At 38.2% G+C, this 15,950-nt stretch overlaps 1 protein-coding gene across 1 annotated transcript in view; it reads left to right on the top strand.

The window, feature by feature from the left end:
* Positions 1-15,735, top strand: part of MDN1 (midasin AAA ATPase 1) — a 202,059-nt gene extending 186,324 nt beyond the window's left edge. Inside the window, exons 90-99 of the mRNA XM_044675390.1 lie at positions 146-313; positions 1,901-2,064; positions 5,359-5,448; positions 7,028-7,143; positions 7,859-8,033; positions 9,079-9,152; positions 9,270-9,384; positions 11,347-11,410; positions 12,028-12,170; positions 14,128-15,735. Of these exons, the coding sequence (XP_044531325.1) occupies positions 146-313; positions 1,901-2,064; positions 5,359-5,448; positions 7,028-7,143; positions 7,859-8,033; positions 9,079-9,152; positions 9,270-9,384; positions 11,347-11,410; positions 12,028-12,170; positions 14,128-14,316 (1,298 nt within the window). The 3' untranslated portion in view covers positions 14,317-15,735. The remainder of the gene's footprint in view (positions 1-145; positions 314-1,900; positions 2,065-5,358; positions 5,449-7,027; positions 7,144-7,858; positions 8,034-9,078; positions 9,153-9,269; positions 9,385-11,346; positions 11,411-12,027; positions 12,171-14,127) is intronic.
* Positions 15,736-15,950: the final 215 nt, after the last annotated feature.

The raw sequence follows: 15,950 nt of genomic DNA, 5'->3' as shown, positions 1-15,950 counted from the left end.
ACAGTGGGACTAAGACTGGTATTTTGCATGACTTACCCAGTAGCATTAATTCAATTTTGGAAATTAAAAATTAAGAGAAGTACCGTAGTATGTCTTTAAATTTTCTGCACAGTGATTTAGATGGATTTTTGTGCTTTAACTATAGATGTAGCCAGCCAGGAACAGCAGCAGTCTGCTCAGCCCCTCAGCAGTGAGCAGGAAGAGAACTCGGAAGATGCCTCTATGGAAATAGATGAACAAGAGGATCTCAGAACAGTAGATACACAGGAGTTGAAGCCAGAGGAAGTCAAATGTGGTGCCTCAACAACCCAAGGTAAACCAAGAATCTCTCTTCTGCCCCACCAAAATGTATTTTGCTGTGTATCTCATGTCTTTTTCCATAACTAGTTTGCACTTGTGTCCCAGTGATCACAAGACATGGTAGTCTGTAATTCTTCAGTGCATTATCATTCTTGCTTTGTGTTTTGTATAGCATTTTAGGTTTCTTCCTGATTTGAAGGAGGACATAAAAGCCATCTTTGAGTATAATGAAAATCTGACTTCTAACTTTGAAGGGGAAAACTTCCTAAGGTTCCATCTTAAAAAAACATGGATAGGTTTACTTTTTAGGCTCATGCCAGAGTCACGGGGTTATATAACTTAAAGAAGGCACATGCAATGATTTGATTTATTTGATCTCAAAAATTCTTCCATATGGAACCTGAAGCAATTGATAACTAAGTGCCTTCTCACTAAAGAGTCAGAGTCATGTGCAGAATGCAGAATACAGAGCCAGTCTATGGTCAGCTTATTTGGAGAACATGTGCCTTTCACTCCTGCTACTTGAGTAGGAGTACTTTTTATCACTAAAGATTCAAGATAATAGTGGGTCTGGGAGCCGCGAGGTAGCTCAGTGGACTGAGATCCAGGCCCAGAGATGAGAGGTCCTGGGTTCAAATGTGGCATGACTCTTCTTAGCTCTGTGACCCTGAGCAAGTTACTTAACCCCCAATCCCTAGCTCTTCTCACTCTTCTGTCTTAGAACCAATACACAGTATTGTATATTCTAAAACAGAAGGTAAGGGTTTAAAAAAAAAGTGAGACCAACGCTTGGACTGAGGGGAAATGTTGCAGTTTAGAAAACAGAAGGAAGCATAAACTGTAAAGAAAGGAGCAAAGCCCTCTTCTAAGAGTAGAAGAAATATAAGAATAGTGTTAAGAGGAAATGAAGATGGAGATATTTGAGAAAACTTAAATCAGTTTGTCTCAGACTCCCTCACCAATTAATTAATTAACCAATTAATTAATTTAGTCCCTTACTTCCATCTTAGAATCAATATTGTGTATTGATTTCATGGCAGAAGAGCAATATGGGATAGACAATGGGGATTAAAGAACTTGTCCAGGGCAGCTGAGAAGGTTCTGAGGTACGATTTGAACCCAGGACCTTATCACTAGGCCTGGGCAACCTAGCTGCCCACTTCAAACTCCTTTATAAAGTAGGAGGGGAAGGAAGGCTTTCCCATGAAGGACTAAAAGATAAGGATCAGTAAATAATGTTTTCGTTTTGTTTTGTTTTGTTTTGTTTTGTTTTAAACCCTTGTACTTCGGTGTATTGTCTCATAGGTGGAAGATTGGTAAGGGTGGGCAATGGGTTAGGGTTTAGGGTTAGACTTGCCCAGGGTCACACAGCTGGGAAGTGTCTGAGGCCGGGTTTGAACCTAGGATCTCCTGTCTCTAGGCCTGGCTCTCACTCCACTGAGCTACCCAGCTGCCCCAGTAAATAATGTTTTAAGGATAAATAAAAGATGGAATAACCACTGTGCCAAAGGAATATATGATAAATTAACTGAAGTATTGATAACAAGTTGTTGAAGCTCGGGATAAAATACTAACATAGTATGTTTACATGTAACATTAGGCAATGATGAAACTGACATGGATACCCAGCCAACCAAGTTAGAAGAAGATCAAGATCAGAGATCAGACAGATCACCTACCAAGATGGAGAATGAAAAGCAAGAGAGAAGCAGGGAGTCAATCATCCATACAGCATCTGAGTACTTCACAGACTCGACTTTCCAGGTATCAAAGTTCTTTTTTTTTTTATTTGTTTGTTTATTTTTAAGCCCTTAACTTTTTTTTTTAAAAATCATTTATTAATATTCATTTTTATCATGGTTACATGATTCAAGCTCCTACTTTCCCCTTCATCTCCCGCTGCCCCCCCCACCCATAGCCGTTGCACATTTCCACTGGTTTTAACATGTGTAAAGTTCTTTGACAAATTGTTGATTTCAGAAGTTGCCATGATGGTTTTAAAAATTATTTTCAAATTTAGTCCAATAAACACAAAGAAAAAATGAAATAGTCCCTATCCCCAAGGAGCTTATCTTTTACTGGGAAGATAGGCTCTATGCAAAAATAAGTAGATGAAATAATTTAGGGAGAAAGAGAGCACTAATAGCTATGGAGATCAGAAAAGGTTTCTCATGAAAGATGGCTGCTGAGCTGAACTTTAAAAGAAATGAGGGATGCCAAGAGGCCCAAGGTTGAGGAAAGGGGTGGGTTCTAGGAAAGATGGTTGGGACTGCCTTTGCACAGGCATGGAGGTGGATGTGAGAATGTGAAGTGCATGAAACAACTAGTTTGGTTACAACATCCAATGCAAGCAGAGAATGAATAGGAGGTAAGATTCGAGAGGTAGATTGGTTACTTGACATAAGTGTCAGACCAAAGGAGTTTGTTATCTTTAGTCAATTGAAAACCATTTCAGATTTTTAAGAAGAGAAGTGACTTGTTCAGACCCTTAGTTTATGAATAGTAATTTAAAGTTTTGTGGAAAAGGCAAATGAGAGGGAAGAGAGTGTAATTAGGAAAGTAAGAAGTTGAAGAGGTTCTGACTTAAACAAAGGAGTGGCATGTGAGTGTATAGAGACGGTGATAGAAGAATTAGGAGGGGCAGAACTAACCTGGGTAAATGGGAGCATGATAGTACTCTTAATAGAAACAGGAAGATTTGCAGGACGGATGGTTTGAGAAGTAGGAGAGAAGGGAAGGAGATTGTGAGAACTTTTTCTTGAGCTTGAAATGCCATCGTGACATCCATGCTTGTTCAGCAGGCACTTGGGGATGTAGGGCTGGAATTTAAGGAAGATCGAAAATGGATATGAAGAGTCATCTATGTAGAAATAATTGAGCCTGTGTTGTCAACATAACCAGGAGAGATTGAAGAGGCCTCAGGGTAGATGCTTGTAAAATGCCCATTCTTAGTGGTTGTGTGATAGATGATAGTCTAGCAAAGGAGACTTAGAAAGGGCAGTTATAGAGGTAGAAGGGGGGGAACCTGATAGAGTAGTATCATGGAAGTTGGGGAGAAGTAAGTAAGAGGGAGGAGGTGGTTCTGGGCAGCACTATATAGAGTGAGTGAGGATTAAGACAAGGCCATTGGACAGTGAACTTAGAGATTTGATAAACTTGGAGAGCATTCTTTCCATCAAGAAGAATAGGGCTAATAGCAGCAGAGAGGAAGCCAGAGAAAATAAGAGACTGAAGATGAGAGGGTTTGGGGTTTTAAAGGTGAGGGGTAAGAGGCAACGAGGAGTGATATTGCTTTCTCAGAGGCTGAGCAAAACAGGAGCCCATGGGAAATGATGTTGAGGAGTCCTACAGTATGTCAGAGAGAAGGGAAAACCCACAGCAAAACCCCATTTTCTTAGCATAATAGGAGGCAAGTCTTCCAAGGATGAAGAAGAAAATGGTACAGAGAGCTTAAGGAGAGGTGAGAAGATTAGGCATAACTGTTGTGGAAGTTATGCTTAGGAATCAAGAAGGGAAGAATAAAAGGACTATTGGGCTGTAGGTAGGAGTCAGTTAAGATACATCCATGAGGACTCAGCCAGCAGGGTTGTGACTTTTACCTTACTGAGTAAAAAAGATGGTGAGTGTAACCCAGAGTCCAGGGTTGGCAGGGCATCAAGAGTATAAGGGGCAGAGGATTCAGGGCTCATATCTTCTGTTTGAACTGGCCATCTCATAGGATCAAAGCTATGAAAAAAGAAAATAAGACCAGAGTGAAGGTAATGGACTGAGAAAATGGGGAAGAATGAAGGGCCTGGATTGGAAATTACAGTGAAGATGAATAAGTTTGGGAAGATGGAGACAGATGAGATAGGAGGGGAAGAAAGATAATGTCAAAAGAGAAATGATCATTTCAGAAATTAAAAATCATGATTGGATATATAGTTTTGTGTAATGGTGACATCCAGGATGTAGAGCATAGAAATCAAGGAGACAGAGGGAAGGTTATCTATGTGTATATTGAATACCTTGAATGTGAAAGCAAAGATTGGGGTGGAGTGAGTGAGGGTGAGTCAGATATTAAACTCCACAGAAAAAGGTGGCATTCATCAAGAAAAAAGGTGGCACACTGAGGTATCACCTCACACCTAGAAAATTGGCCAGTATGACAGTAAAGGAAAATAATAAATGTCGGAGAGGTTGTTGCAAAACTGGAGCACTAATACATTGCTGGTGGAGTTATGAATTAATCCAGCCTTTCTGAAAGGCAATTTGGAGTTATGCACAAAGGGCTTTAAAAGAATGCCTACCCTTTGATCCTGGCGAAGATCTGCCGAAAATGAAACAAAGGCCGTCGAAATGACATGAGCCTAGATAGGGGAAGTTGCCCAGAACAGAGTCCGTTGGCATGAGATGATTGCGGCCCTATGCTCCTCTAGGAGCCAACAGGAATAAACTAAACTAACCCTTTGATCCAGAAATACCACTACTGGGTTTGTACCCCAAAGAGATAATAAGGAAAAATGTACAAAAATATTTGTAACTGCACTCTTTGTAGGGGCAAAAAATTAGAAAATGAGGGGTTGTCTCTCAATCGAGGAATGGCTGAACAAATTGTAGTAAATGATGGTGATGGAATACTATCCTGTAATAAGGAGTGATGAACCTGGAGGATAATAATCCAGGAAATTCCTGAGGGACTTATGAGAACAAATGCTATCCACATTGAGAGAAAGAACTATGGGGGTAGAAACACAAAAGAAAAACTTATATGACATCACTTGTTTACACGGGTATATGATTTGGGGTTTCAGCTTTAAAAGATTGCTCTATGGTAAAAAAGAATAATGTGGAAATAGGTATCAAATGATGACATTTCCTTTTCCCCTTCCCCTTTCCCTCTTCCCCTTCCCTCCGCTCCCCTCCCCTTCCCTTCCCTTTCTTTTCCTTTTTTTTTTAACAATTTGTGGTATACAAGGCATTTAGCTTCCATTGGGAAAAAACTGAGGAAGAAATTTCCTATTATAGGTGCATGGGACACATTCTTGACTGGACTAATTTCTGGCTTTCTCTTCTTAGTACATTGAGAAAGATGTTGGGGAACTAAGACAGGAGCTGGAAAGACAGCTTGAAACCTGGCAAAATCAAGAGCCTGGATGCCCAGATGAAGTGAGTGACCTTTTTAGATTATCTTTAGACAAGGGCCATGTTATTGACATGAAAAATCCTCAGACTTCAAAATATTAACAATTTAAAGCCAGAAGGGCTTTTAAAATTTATTTTACAGGTGAATGATAGGATGGAAATATTTATTAAGCTCTTACAGTGTGTCTGGCACTATGCCAAGTGCTGGCAACACAAATCAAAAATCAAGAGAATTCCTACTCTCAGAGTCCACCTTTTAACTGGGGTAGGGGAACAGAACATCTTTAAAGGTTCAAGTGCAAGATGGACATCAAAACCTAGTGGTCCCCAGGGTTCATCCTATGGCAGGGCAGCTGATAAAGATGAGGGTCTTCCATCTTACTGGAAGACTTCCTGCAGCCTGGAAGAAGACTTCCTTCTCTGCCCAGTGAGGGGAAGTTATGAGCCAGAGGTCACATAGCTTATACTGGCAGATCTCAGATTGAAAACCAGTTCTTCTGATTCTTTTAAGTCCAGAGTCCTTCCAACGAACTATATTCCCTGGGTTCTTCTTATGAGAATTCTTAACATGGATCAGTTGTTTTAAAGCAGGGGTTGGCAACCTTTTTGGCCGTGAAAGCCATAAACGCCACATTTTTTAAAATGTAATTTCGTGAGAGCCATACAGTGCTCACAGTTGTGCACTCCTGTAACAGTGCCTGAAAAAAAATTGACTTTATGGCTTCTGCAGAAAGAGCCATACGTTGCCAACACCTGTTTTAAAGACTTAGAAAACTTCATACTCCTTATTGATTGGTATTAGTAAACAATAGTGGCATGGAAAATTGAAACTTAAAAACTTTGTTTTATTCAACAGTTTCAACCTCTTTAACCATTATACCTTCTATCTGAAATAAGAAATTACAAAATTGATTTGTTCAAGCCACTTTGATTTCTCTTCCTTTACCCTTGATGGAAGCACTCATGAAGCATGTAGTGGTCAAAAGCAGTGGTACATGAATGAGGGAGAGGGAGAAGGAGGTAAAAGTAGTTCCCCTGCATTTGTCAGTCTTGGTTTAATCAAGGAAGAATTGTTATTATTAATGACTTTTTAAAGATCTTTTAAAGTGCTCATTATACCCACACAGGTACATGTGCTAATATAATATGTTTTGGAAAAAACCATGCTGGTCTGGTGGCATGGGGAATAATTTCTTAAATTAGTTCCTGGAGGTACTTGTACTTGTGTTGCAGCTTCATTTTTGGAAACATGTACCTTTGGAACTGTGATGAGGTGGTTGGCTCTTATAGCACTCACACCTATCCACTAAAATTCAAAAAAGAATCTTGTAAATAAAAGCAGTTATTGTCGCATTTAGAAATGTGAGTTATTGAGTATCTTCTCTTATAGAGTTTTTCCCCTCCCCCAGTTAGAATTGAGTGGTTGCATATTCTTCATGGAATGGAGTGTTTTAGGATGAGGCGCACAGGGCAAGGTGATTGAGTTAGCATAGAGCTAAAAATAAATAAACATTGCTATTTGGACACTTTTTGCAAAGCTTCCTTTCAAGTGCCTTTGTAATTTACTCTGAAGTAACAAGGGTTTCTCTATTTTTTGTCCCAGGAGAAGGCAGCAGCTGAGATGTGGCAGCAGTACCTTGTCCTGACTTCCCCTCTCTCACAACAGCTCTGTGAGCAACTTCGACTCATCCTAGAGCCTACCCAAGCAGCCAAGCTAAAGTAAGTTGTATTTTCAAGTAATTAAGTAATGTTCACCAGATACCTATAGTGTATAGGAAACTTTGTGATTTTGGCAGTTAGAGTCTATCCACTTGCATACTTACAAGTACAACCTAGTTATGGGGAAAGAATATACTGTTGTATTGCTGGCATTCTGAGTATTTTATGTGACTTGGAGTAAGCTTTATCATGGGGGAGTCCATGTAATTTGTGCCAGGGATTTTGTTTGGTATTAATGCAGCTTATTCATTAACCTCTATTGAAAAACATTAGCTGATATTTGCCATACTTATGTTCATTTCATAAGAGAGTTGTTAATTTTTGGTATATACCAAAGTCTTTGCCATGAACTCTGGATCCAGGAGCATCATGGGTATTTGAATGTTCATTTGTGATTTTGATTCTGCTTCTCAACTCTCTTCCCCCTTTTCCTCTAAATCAAACTGAACCAAATGGCTTGTGTTTTATTTTTTTAAACTACTATTTTATATAAAATGTTATTTTTTAAAACTCTCATTTTATGTTTGCCTGGCTATGACTCTTCCCATTCAAATTTTTAACTGTGATCAGCATCATTTGAATCCTTCAACTCACCTGACAATGCATTTTATACCTTTTGAGTTTGATTTGTAAGATTACACTAAGGTTGTGTTTTCTTTTTTAATACCTTTCAAGTGATAGACTAATATGTATCATTTCCCCAATAAATTCTCAGAGGAGACTATCGAACAGGAAAACGACTGAATATGCGGAAGGTTATTCCTTACATTGCTAGTCAGTTTCGGAAGGACAAAATTTGGCTTCGAAGGACCAAGCCCAGTAAACGTCAATATCAGATTTGTTTGGCCATTGATGACTCCTCTAGCATGATAGACAACCACACCAAACAGGTAAAGAGGAAAGACAAATAAGATAATTTACATGAGGATGAGCACATTGATGATAAGGCAGTCAACAAATTTTTTTAATTGCCTTTAGAGAGGTGGATGTGAGTTGGTAACAGTACTAATCAGTTCATTAAAGGTGTAATACTGTAATTGAGACCCAGAGTTTGAAGTGCGTCTTTTAGCATAGAATAATAAGTTTATTTGCCTTTTTTTTAAATCCACAAATAATTTTGAGATTATTGGGAATAATTTTGACAGTTATTAACTTATCCAATAACTTTTAAACTGAACTGTGCTATTAATCATCTATCTAGTCAGTTGAATCTGAACAGGTTCAACTTTCTATAGGATGCATAAGACAAACTATCTTTGAAGTATGATCACAGCTCAGAAATTTTTAAATGAATCCACAATAGACTTTTTTGGGTAATAGATTAGTAAAGGCGTCACTGTGCCAATATCAACCAAAATTTTATGTGTTTCCTTAAATTTGTTTAATTAATTAAATGTGTTTCCTTAGCATTTCCTTAAATAAACAGAAATGAAGCAGAAGACCACTGTTCTAATCTATTGCTAGAGAATGTTAGTTAATTGCACTTGCATGATAGTATTATGTTATATACTATAAAATATAAGTAACCCCACTCTCAGGGCTCCCCCACCCCCAGTCTATTTTTCCATTCTATTTTATTTACCCCTGATCGATCTAAAATTGACTTTGATTAGGGCCTATCTCTAGAAGAGATTATTTTCCTCTATAGTTAAAAAAAAAAAAACACGTGTTTTTTTGGGTTGCCTTCTTGGAGACTGTGTCTTAGGTAAATACTCATGTGGAGAGTCTCAGACACTAGAGCTATGTAACTCAGGACATTTACTCTACCTCAGGTCATGCAACTATAAAAATAGGGTTAATGATAACACCTACCTCCTAGGGTTACTGTCAAGATCAAATGAGAGAAAATTTGTAAAGTACTTAACACAGTGCCTCATGAATAGTAGGCACTTAATATGCTTCTTTCCTTCTTTCAACTCCTTTATCTTTTTATAGCTTGCATATGAGTCATTGGCTGTCATTGGAAATGCTCTGGCCCTTTTGGAAGTAGGTCAGATTGCTGTATACAGGTAAGTATGCTGTTTGATTGCAAGGAGGAAAAAAATCCAGATAAAATTGAGGTTTGATTGTTTAGATCATTACCAAAAACGTGGTTTTTTGTTTTTTTTTTTTTTTTCCTCTCCAAGCTTTGGGGAAACTGTTCAGCTCCTGCATCCATTCCATGAACAGTTTAATGATCAGTCAGGAACCCGAATATTACAGTTCTGCAAATTCCAGCAAAAGAAAACTAAGATTGCTCAGGTATGGGGAAAAGTGCAAATGTTTATTTGGGCTAAATAGTGTCAGGCAGTTATTTTCTTTAATTTTTAAATTGTCTTTAATTTTTATGTCATTATTTCTGAATATTCTCCCTCTTCCATTAACTTTATCTATCTAGCTATCCCTTGTAACAAAGACTATAAAAGAGGTGTGGGGTGGGGGTGGGGAGTAGTTCAGTAAAAGCAATCAGAACCATCCATGTTTCATAGTATATTTGTGTATACATACATCACTCTGTCACTCCATCCATAGTCTAGCACCTCTTTTTTTTAAATACCACTGCTTTATTTATTTATTTTAAAGGAAAAATTTTCCATGGTTACATGATTCAAGTTCTTACTCTCCCCTTCACCATCCCAACCTCTCTCCGCCCCCCCATCCCCCCATAGCCAACGTGCATTTCTACTGGTTTTAACATGTGTCATCAATCCACACCTATTTCTGTATTATTGATAGTTGTACTAGGGTGTTCAAGTCTACATCCCCAATCATGTCTGCATCAACCCATGTGTTCAAGCAGTTGTTTTTCTTCTGTGCTTCCACTTCTGTAGTTCTTCCTCTGAATGTGGGTAGCGTTCTTTCTCATAAGTCCCTCAGAGTTGTCCTGGGTCATTGCATTGCTGCTAGTAGAGAAGTCCATTACATTCGATTTTACCATAGTGTATCAATCGCTGTGTATAATGTTCTCCTGGTTCTGCTCCTTTCACTCTGCATCAGTTCCTGGAGGTCATTCCAGTTCACATGGAATTCCTCCAGTTTATTATTCCTTTGAGCACAATAGTATTTCATCACCAGCATATACCACAATTTGTTCATCCATTCCCCAATTGAAGGGCATACCCTCAATTTTCCAGTTTTTTGCCACCACAAAGAGTGCAGCTATAAATATTTTTGTACATGCCTTTTTCCTTATGATCTCTTTGGGGTACAAACCCAGCAATGGTATGGCTGGATCAAAAAATATGGCTGTTTTAAAAGTAATATAGGATAGGCAGAATTCCCAAATCATACCAAGTTCCTCCTTTAATTGATAATCAAAATAAAATCATTATAGAAAACAAATATGGACATTTCCTTAGAATCATAGCAGGATTTGAACTAATTTCCAAACTCTCTGTAAATATCCCATGGATTAATTTACCTATAATTACAATTTGATGCTTACATTTTTCCTCCCTCAACATGTTTTGCTCTTCTGAATAACTTAAAATACTTTGTGGAGTGATGTAGAGGAATGAGGAAAAATTATAAGGAAAAAGAGAAGGAAGACTTTCTTTAGGTGATTCTTTGTGGTGGATCTACTGGAATGAGTAAAGTAGCACTTGCAAACACTGTGTTTTAGAATTGGATCTAGAGATGGGTATATAACTTCAAAAAAATTAAATGTATTGTGGTCCCTTGTGTCTTGAGAATCTTGGAGTATTTATAATTTATCTGTTCCTAATGACTCTTAGATGGGATGAGGATCAAGGGTCACTACAGTTCCAGGTTTCAGAAAGACAATGTCCAAAGGTCTTTTGTCATTTCCTAGATAAACCTAGCAATTGCTATAGAGCAGAATTCTGTCTTCTTCCTCTATTTGAGGATTTTTGTCTTTAAAAGACTATAGTTTCTTTATTGTTTTTCTTGTTATTATGTGTTTTTTATTGACTTGACAAAACGCACTGTTCCTTTTGAAAAGTAAGGCGAAGAGGGGCATGTCCTTTACTCTTTGGCTCTCCTTTTTAGAATACAAGGTCTGTTTCCTAGCATTTATCTTGGTCAGGCCTGAAAAGTACTGCAGAAGTACTGGGGAGCAGCTTTTGAAGCTTTGCAGTGTTGGCAGAGTGGAAAGTTTCTACTTGAACATCTATAGTCAAGAAATAGGAGTTTGAAGTCATTTTTGTACTTCAGGGCAAGAAATAACTAAAGAATTTTCTTGCATTTTTTATGTTTCCTATTCAGTTTCTAGAATCATCAGCAAGCATGTTTGCTGCTGCACAGCAGCTCTCTCAGAACATCAGTTCAGGTGAGTCCAGTTTTGTTCTTTTTGGTAATAAACTAGTTACATACTTGTTCCCCATTTTCAGCCTATTTGCCACACAGCAGGCAAAACTGTTACTATCTCTGCACTTTAGGAAACCTTTCATTAAAAAGTACTCAAGTAGGTTGTATGGTAGTTTCAAAACAATGAAAGACATTTCTGGGCTTAAAGTCAAATTTTCATTGTATTGCGCAATACACAAGTGAACCTAACCTGCAATCACTTCCTTCCTCCTCTGGTATCACTTCTGTTTTCTCCCCCTCCTCACCTTCCCCCATTTAAGCCTGGTTTGGGAATTCAAAGATAATTTAAATACATCTACTTTCACTGCTCTGTACTTATTCCCATTGTCTTGTAGCCTGGGATTCAGCTAGTAAGTAGAAACTGAATATTTCCCCTGCAGATAAAGCCCAAGGTTTCTTATCTTTTTCATAAGACTTATACCTCTTCTATTTTATTATTCCAGTTTCTATTTTTTTCTGTTTAATTGTGATAATATTTGCCCAGCTTCTAAAAGTAACCAGATTTTTCCCCAATATGGGTAATTGAGTTATTCAAAAGATCCATTTTCTTCCTTTTCCTGTGCACATTCTAATACCTAGAAACAGCACAGTTGCTTCTCATAGTCTCTGATGGCCGAGGCCTTTTCTTGGAGGGTAAAGACCGAGTTACAGCTGCAGTCCAGACTGCCCGCAATGCAAACATATTTGTCATCTTCGTCATATTGGATAATCCCAATTCTCGGGTAAGTGGGTGCCAGCAGGAAAGTGTGTGTGTGACAGATTTTCCCTATGACTTCCCTATTAGAATGTTGGTATATATATTGATCCCTATAAAATGGATTTCAGTTTTTATGTCTTCAATTACATCTGACAGATATTTATATGATATGCTAGAGACTGGAAAACTAAAGTGAAACAAGCCCTGCCTTAAAGGAGCTAACTTGAAATCTTAAGTGTGTTTACCCATTCTTAAAGATGGATTTAGACACCCTTGAAAATGTTTCTTCATTTATTAGCCATAATATCTGTGATAATCTAATGGCAATGAGCTCCAATTTTCATTTTCATTCTCTCCCTCCCTCCCTCCCTCCCTCTCTCTCTCTCTCTCTCTCTCTCTCCCCCCCCCCCCCCCTTAGCTTCCATCTTGGAATCAATACTTTGTATTGGTTCCAAGGCAGAAGAGTGGTAAGGGCTAGGCAATGGAGGTTAAGTGACTTAGTGACTTGCCCAGGGTCACACAGCTAGGAAGTGAAGTGTCTGAGACCAAATTTGAACTCAGGACCTCCTGTCTCTAAGCCTGGCTCTCAATCCTCTGAGCTAACCAGCTGTCCCCCCAATAGTCTCTTAAAATACTTAGCCAAAGTATGATTTCTTTCAAGCATTATGCATCCAAGTGGTATAATGTTAAAATGTATGGCTAGAAATTTTTGGGGGGATTGAAGTGTAATAATACATGTTCAGAAAATTAGTGATTTATAAAGTGACTTTGGCATGAATAAGGAGCATTTCCTTCACCTTGTGCCTAATCAGTTTCAGAGTATTTTTATATTTATTCAGTCATTATTCAGCATATAGTTAGAACAGATATATTAAATGCCAATCACAGAGGTGAAGGGATCTTTCAGGGTGAGAAGGGCTTTGGGGAATGGTGGAGAAAGAAGTTCAGAATCAGGGGCAGAACCCAGAGAAGAATGAAGGAGTAGGTGGTTCAAGAGGTAGATGGGGGTCATGAAAGTATTAGTCATTATAAGGTTATCTTTGGCTGTTGAGAAGTATTGGGTATAATTTTTTCCAGAAGTTCTATAACTCTGTGGAGAAGGATTTGAGAGAGTAAGTAGGTGGGAAGGGTTTTTTTTAGGATTTCAGAGGCCTAAACATACATGTAATTGGAGCCTAGTAGAAAAGAAGATGATGGTAAAGATGCATGAATCAGAGGGGTTAACTTCTAGACCATACAAAGGTCCTTTAAAAGATGAGACAGAAAGGGATCTATGTTATGGAACCAGAAGGAAATTCAGAATGAGCAATGGTGTCAAGGCATTTTTAGCAGAAAAAGACTAGTTGGCATCAATCTTGTCTTCTCAGTGAAAAGGGAAACCAGTCACCTGCTATTTTAGCATTTTCAGAGAAAAGAAAATATTTGAAACAGAATCAGTAACAGCAGGTAAAAGTGTTTTTGAGCCTTCTTGGGAACCTAGGTGAAGTTATTCATTATAAATTCATAGTAGCTGAAATCATTTTAATTTTAATGATTCTCTGGTAACACTTGGCTTGACAAGATTCCTGCAGGAGTAGAGAAATTAGATAATAGGGGTTACCTATCCATATGAGACAGATTAGTGGGTTTAGATTGGCAGAGTTTTAGGGGATGACAGATCCTAATGTATTTAGAGATCTGCCCCCTTTTCACTAAGAAATGATTATTTAAATAGAAATAGGAGCCACTTTAATAATCAAGAATTTAGTTTGGGAAATTCTAAAGTTCTTAAATCAAGAGCCAGTCGTGACTGACTAAACCTATATGATCTAGCCAGCAATGCTGTGTTTTCTTCCTCTGATGTATCCTTGCCAGTATGACTTTATTCCTCTTTCATTTACCAGTGTTAAAACTCATTTTGTCTCTATTCTGAAAACCATGGAAATACATCAAATATGTCTCACTTCATTGCTGTGTTTTTCTCTTTATGTTCATATTGGCAGGATTCCATCTTGGACATTAAAGTTCCAGTATTCAAAGGACCAGGAGAACTGCCGGAAATTCACTCTTACATAGAGGAGTTCCCTTTCCCCTTCTATCTAATCCTTCGAGATGTGAATGCACTTCCTGAGACACTTGGTGATGCTCTCAGGCAGTGGTTTGAGCTGGTGACAGCCTCTGATGGCCCCTAAAACTTGACAGCAGAGCCTGAAACTGGCTCTTTATCTGTAGCATGGTTAGAACAGTATTTATTATCACCAAATGCTCCCAGTTGGACAGCTCTTTCTAAAGTTGAGGTTTCAGATGTGATATTTTTGGATCCTTGTTCTTAGGTGAGCCCAGTGCTTATTTACAAGATGTCACAATTTTGTCTACAATAATGAAAATAGTATTTACATTTTAATTTTATAAGATTCATAAGAATTTAAGGGCCTCTTCCTGAGATTGGGACACTTCTAAGCTTAGGGAAAAAATGTAGGGAGAGCATTGGTGGAAACATTGTTTTCCGCATAACCTCACCTGTGAATTCATTGGGGAATTCCACCATCTTCATACTCTCGCCCCAGAATCATTATTACCCAAGGGGCAATCACATCTTTGACCTTATGTCCCCAAACTCTTGGACCATATGTTCTCTCAAGCATCCCCACTCTTTTCAGCTTAGAACAACAAGCTTGGAAGATTTTCTGGGTAAGGGGTACTGGCAGCAGCTTTGGAGAGCAGCTGTCAAGGATGTAAGAGTGTAGACAGGAGAGCTAATCAGCTTCTCCTCAATAGCAGGAAGAAGAGTGGCTGCCCTTTCCACCTTTTCCTTGTTGCAGCTTTGCCTTAATAAGTCTGCATCAATCAGTCACCAATCCTAAGTGACTAAGACAACTGATTAGGCTGGTGGGTTTTGAGTATAAGAGACTCAAGGATTAGTGTGAAGGGAATGAACTGTCCTAGAAGGGAGATGCCATGTGCTTTCTGTGTCCTTGTATCCTATCTAAGCACTGTGGATTCTAGTTAACTTTTCACAGCAGTTTTTAGGCTTTGTGGAAATGGGTTTTTGTGTCCCGTCTTTGCTGCTCCCTCCCATTTGCTACTGTAAGTGACTATGCAATGATGTAAAGGTTATTTTTGCTTGTTGCTTTATTTTTTCCAGTATCTCAGTGCCACTGTTTATCTTCATTGTTGTAGTAATTTATTTCTTTAGCTGATATTTTTCTTAACTGTTAGATGTGATAGGAAAAGCAGTTCCTCATACTACTTTTGAGCAGTGGGAAATGAGGCTTATTTCTAAGAAGGAAATGCTATGTTTGGGAAATATTGAGCAGCTGAATTTATTTTTGCAGTCAAAACATGTTCATGGTTCTTGGGAGGGTTTCTATTCAGCCAAAAAACAGTACTTGAATACTTGAAGCTGTGTTCTTTGTTCTATTTAATTAATAACAATTTTTAAATGTTGCTGGTGTCTGATGTCAGAAAGATATTTTGTAGTAAACATGCCATGATATGAATATCCCACTATATGTATTTGACACTGTGAAGTTTGCCACTTGTCTGAGGTGGTCATTAAAGACAAATTATTTGTTGTTTAACCAAGTGTCCTAAAGCATGTACATGATTTTTTTTTTCCCATTGCAAAAGCTATGCAGCTTTTCTATTCTTGGAAAATAAAAAGATGTATTCCTGTTGTATGTAATTCATAGCCATTCTTAATGGAATGAGATATGGTAGCCTGAAATCTATAGCAGGTTACCCATTGAGAAGTACTCTTCTGAGAAGGGGGGTGGGGTCTGCCTTCTAATTACAGGGTTAGTTAATGATAATGACTGACATTTGT

This window comes from Gracilinanus agilis, chromosome 4 (genome assembly GCF_016433145.1).
Source record: "Gracilinanus agilis isolate LMUSP501 chromosome 4, AgileGrace, whole genome shotgun sequence".
Classification (NCBI taxonomy): Eukaryota; Metazoa; Chordata; class Mammalia; order Didelphimorphia; family Didelphidae; genus Gracilinanus; species Gracilinanus agilis.
Note: the sequence above shows the minus strand (reverse complement) of the source record. Positions and strands in the feature narration are given on the sequence as shown.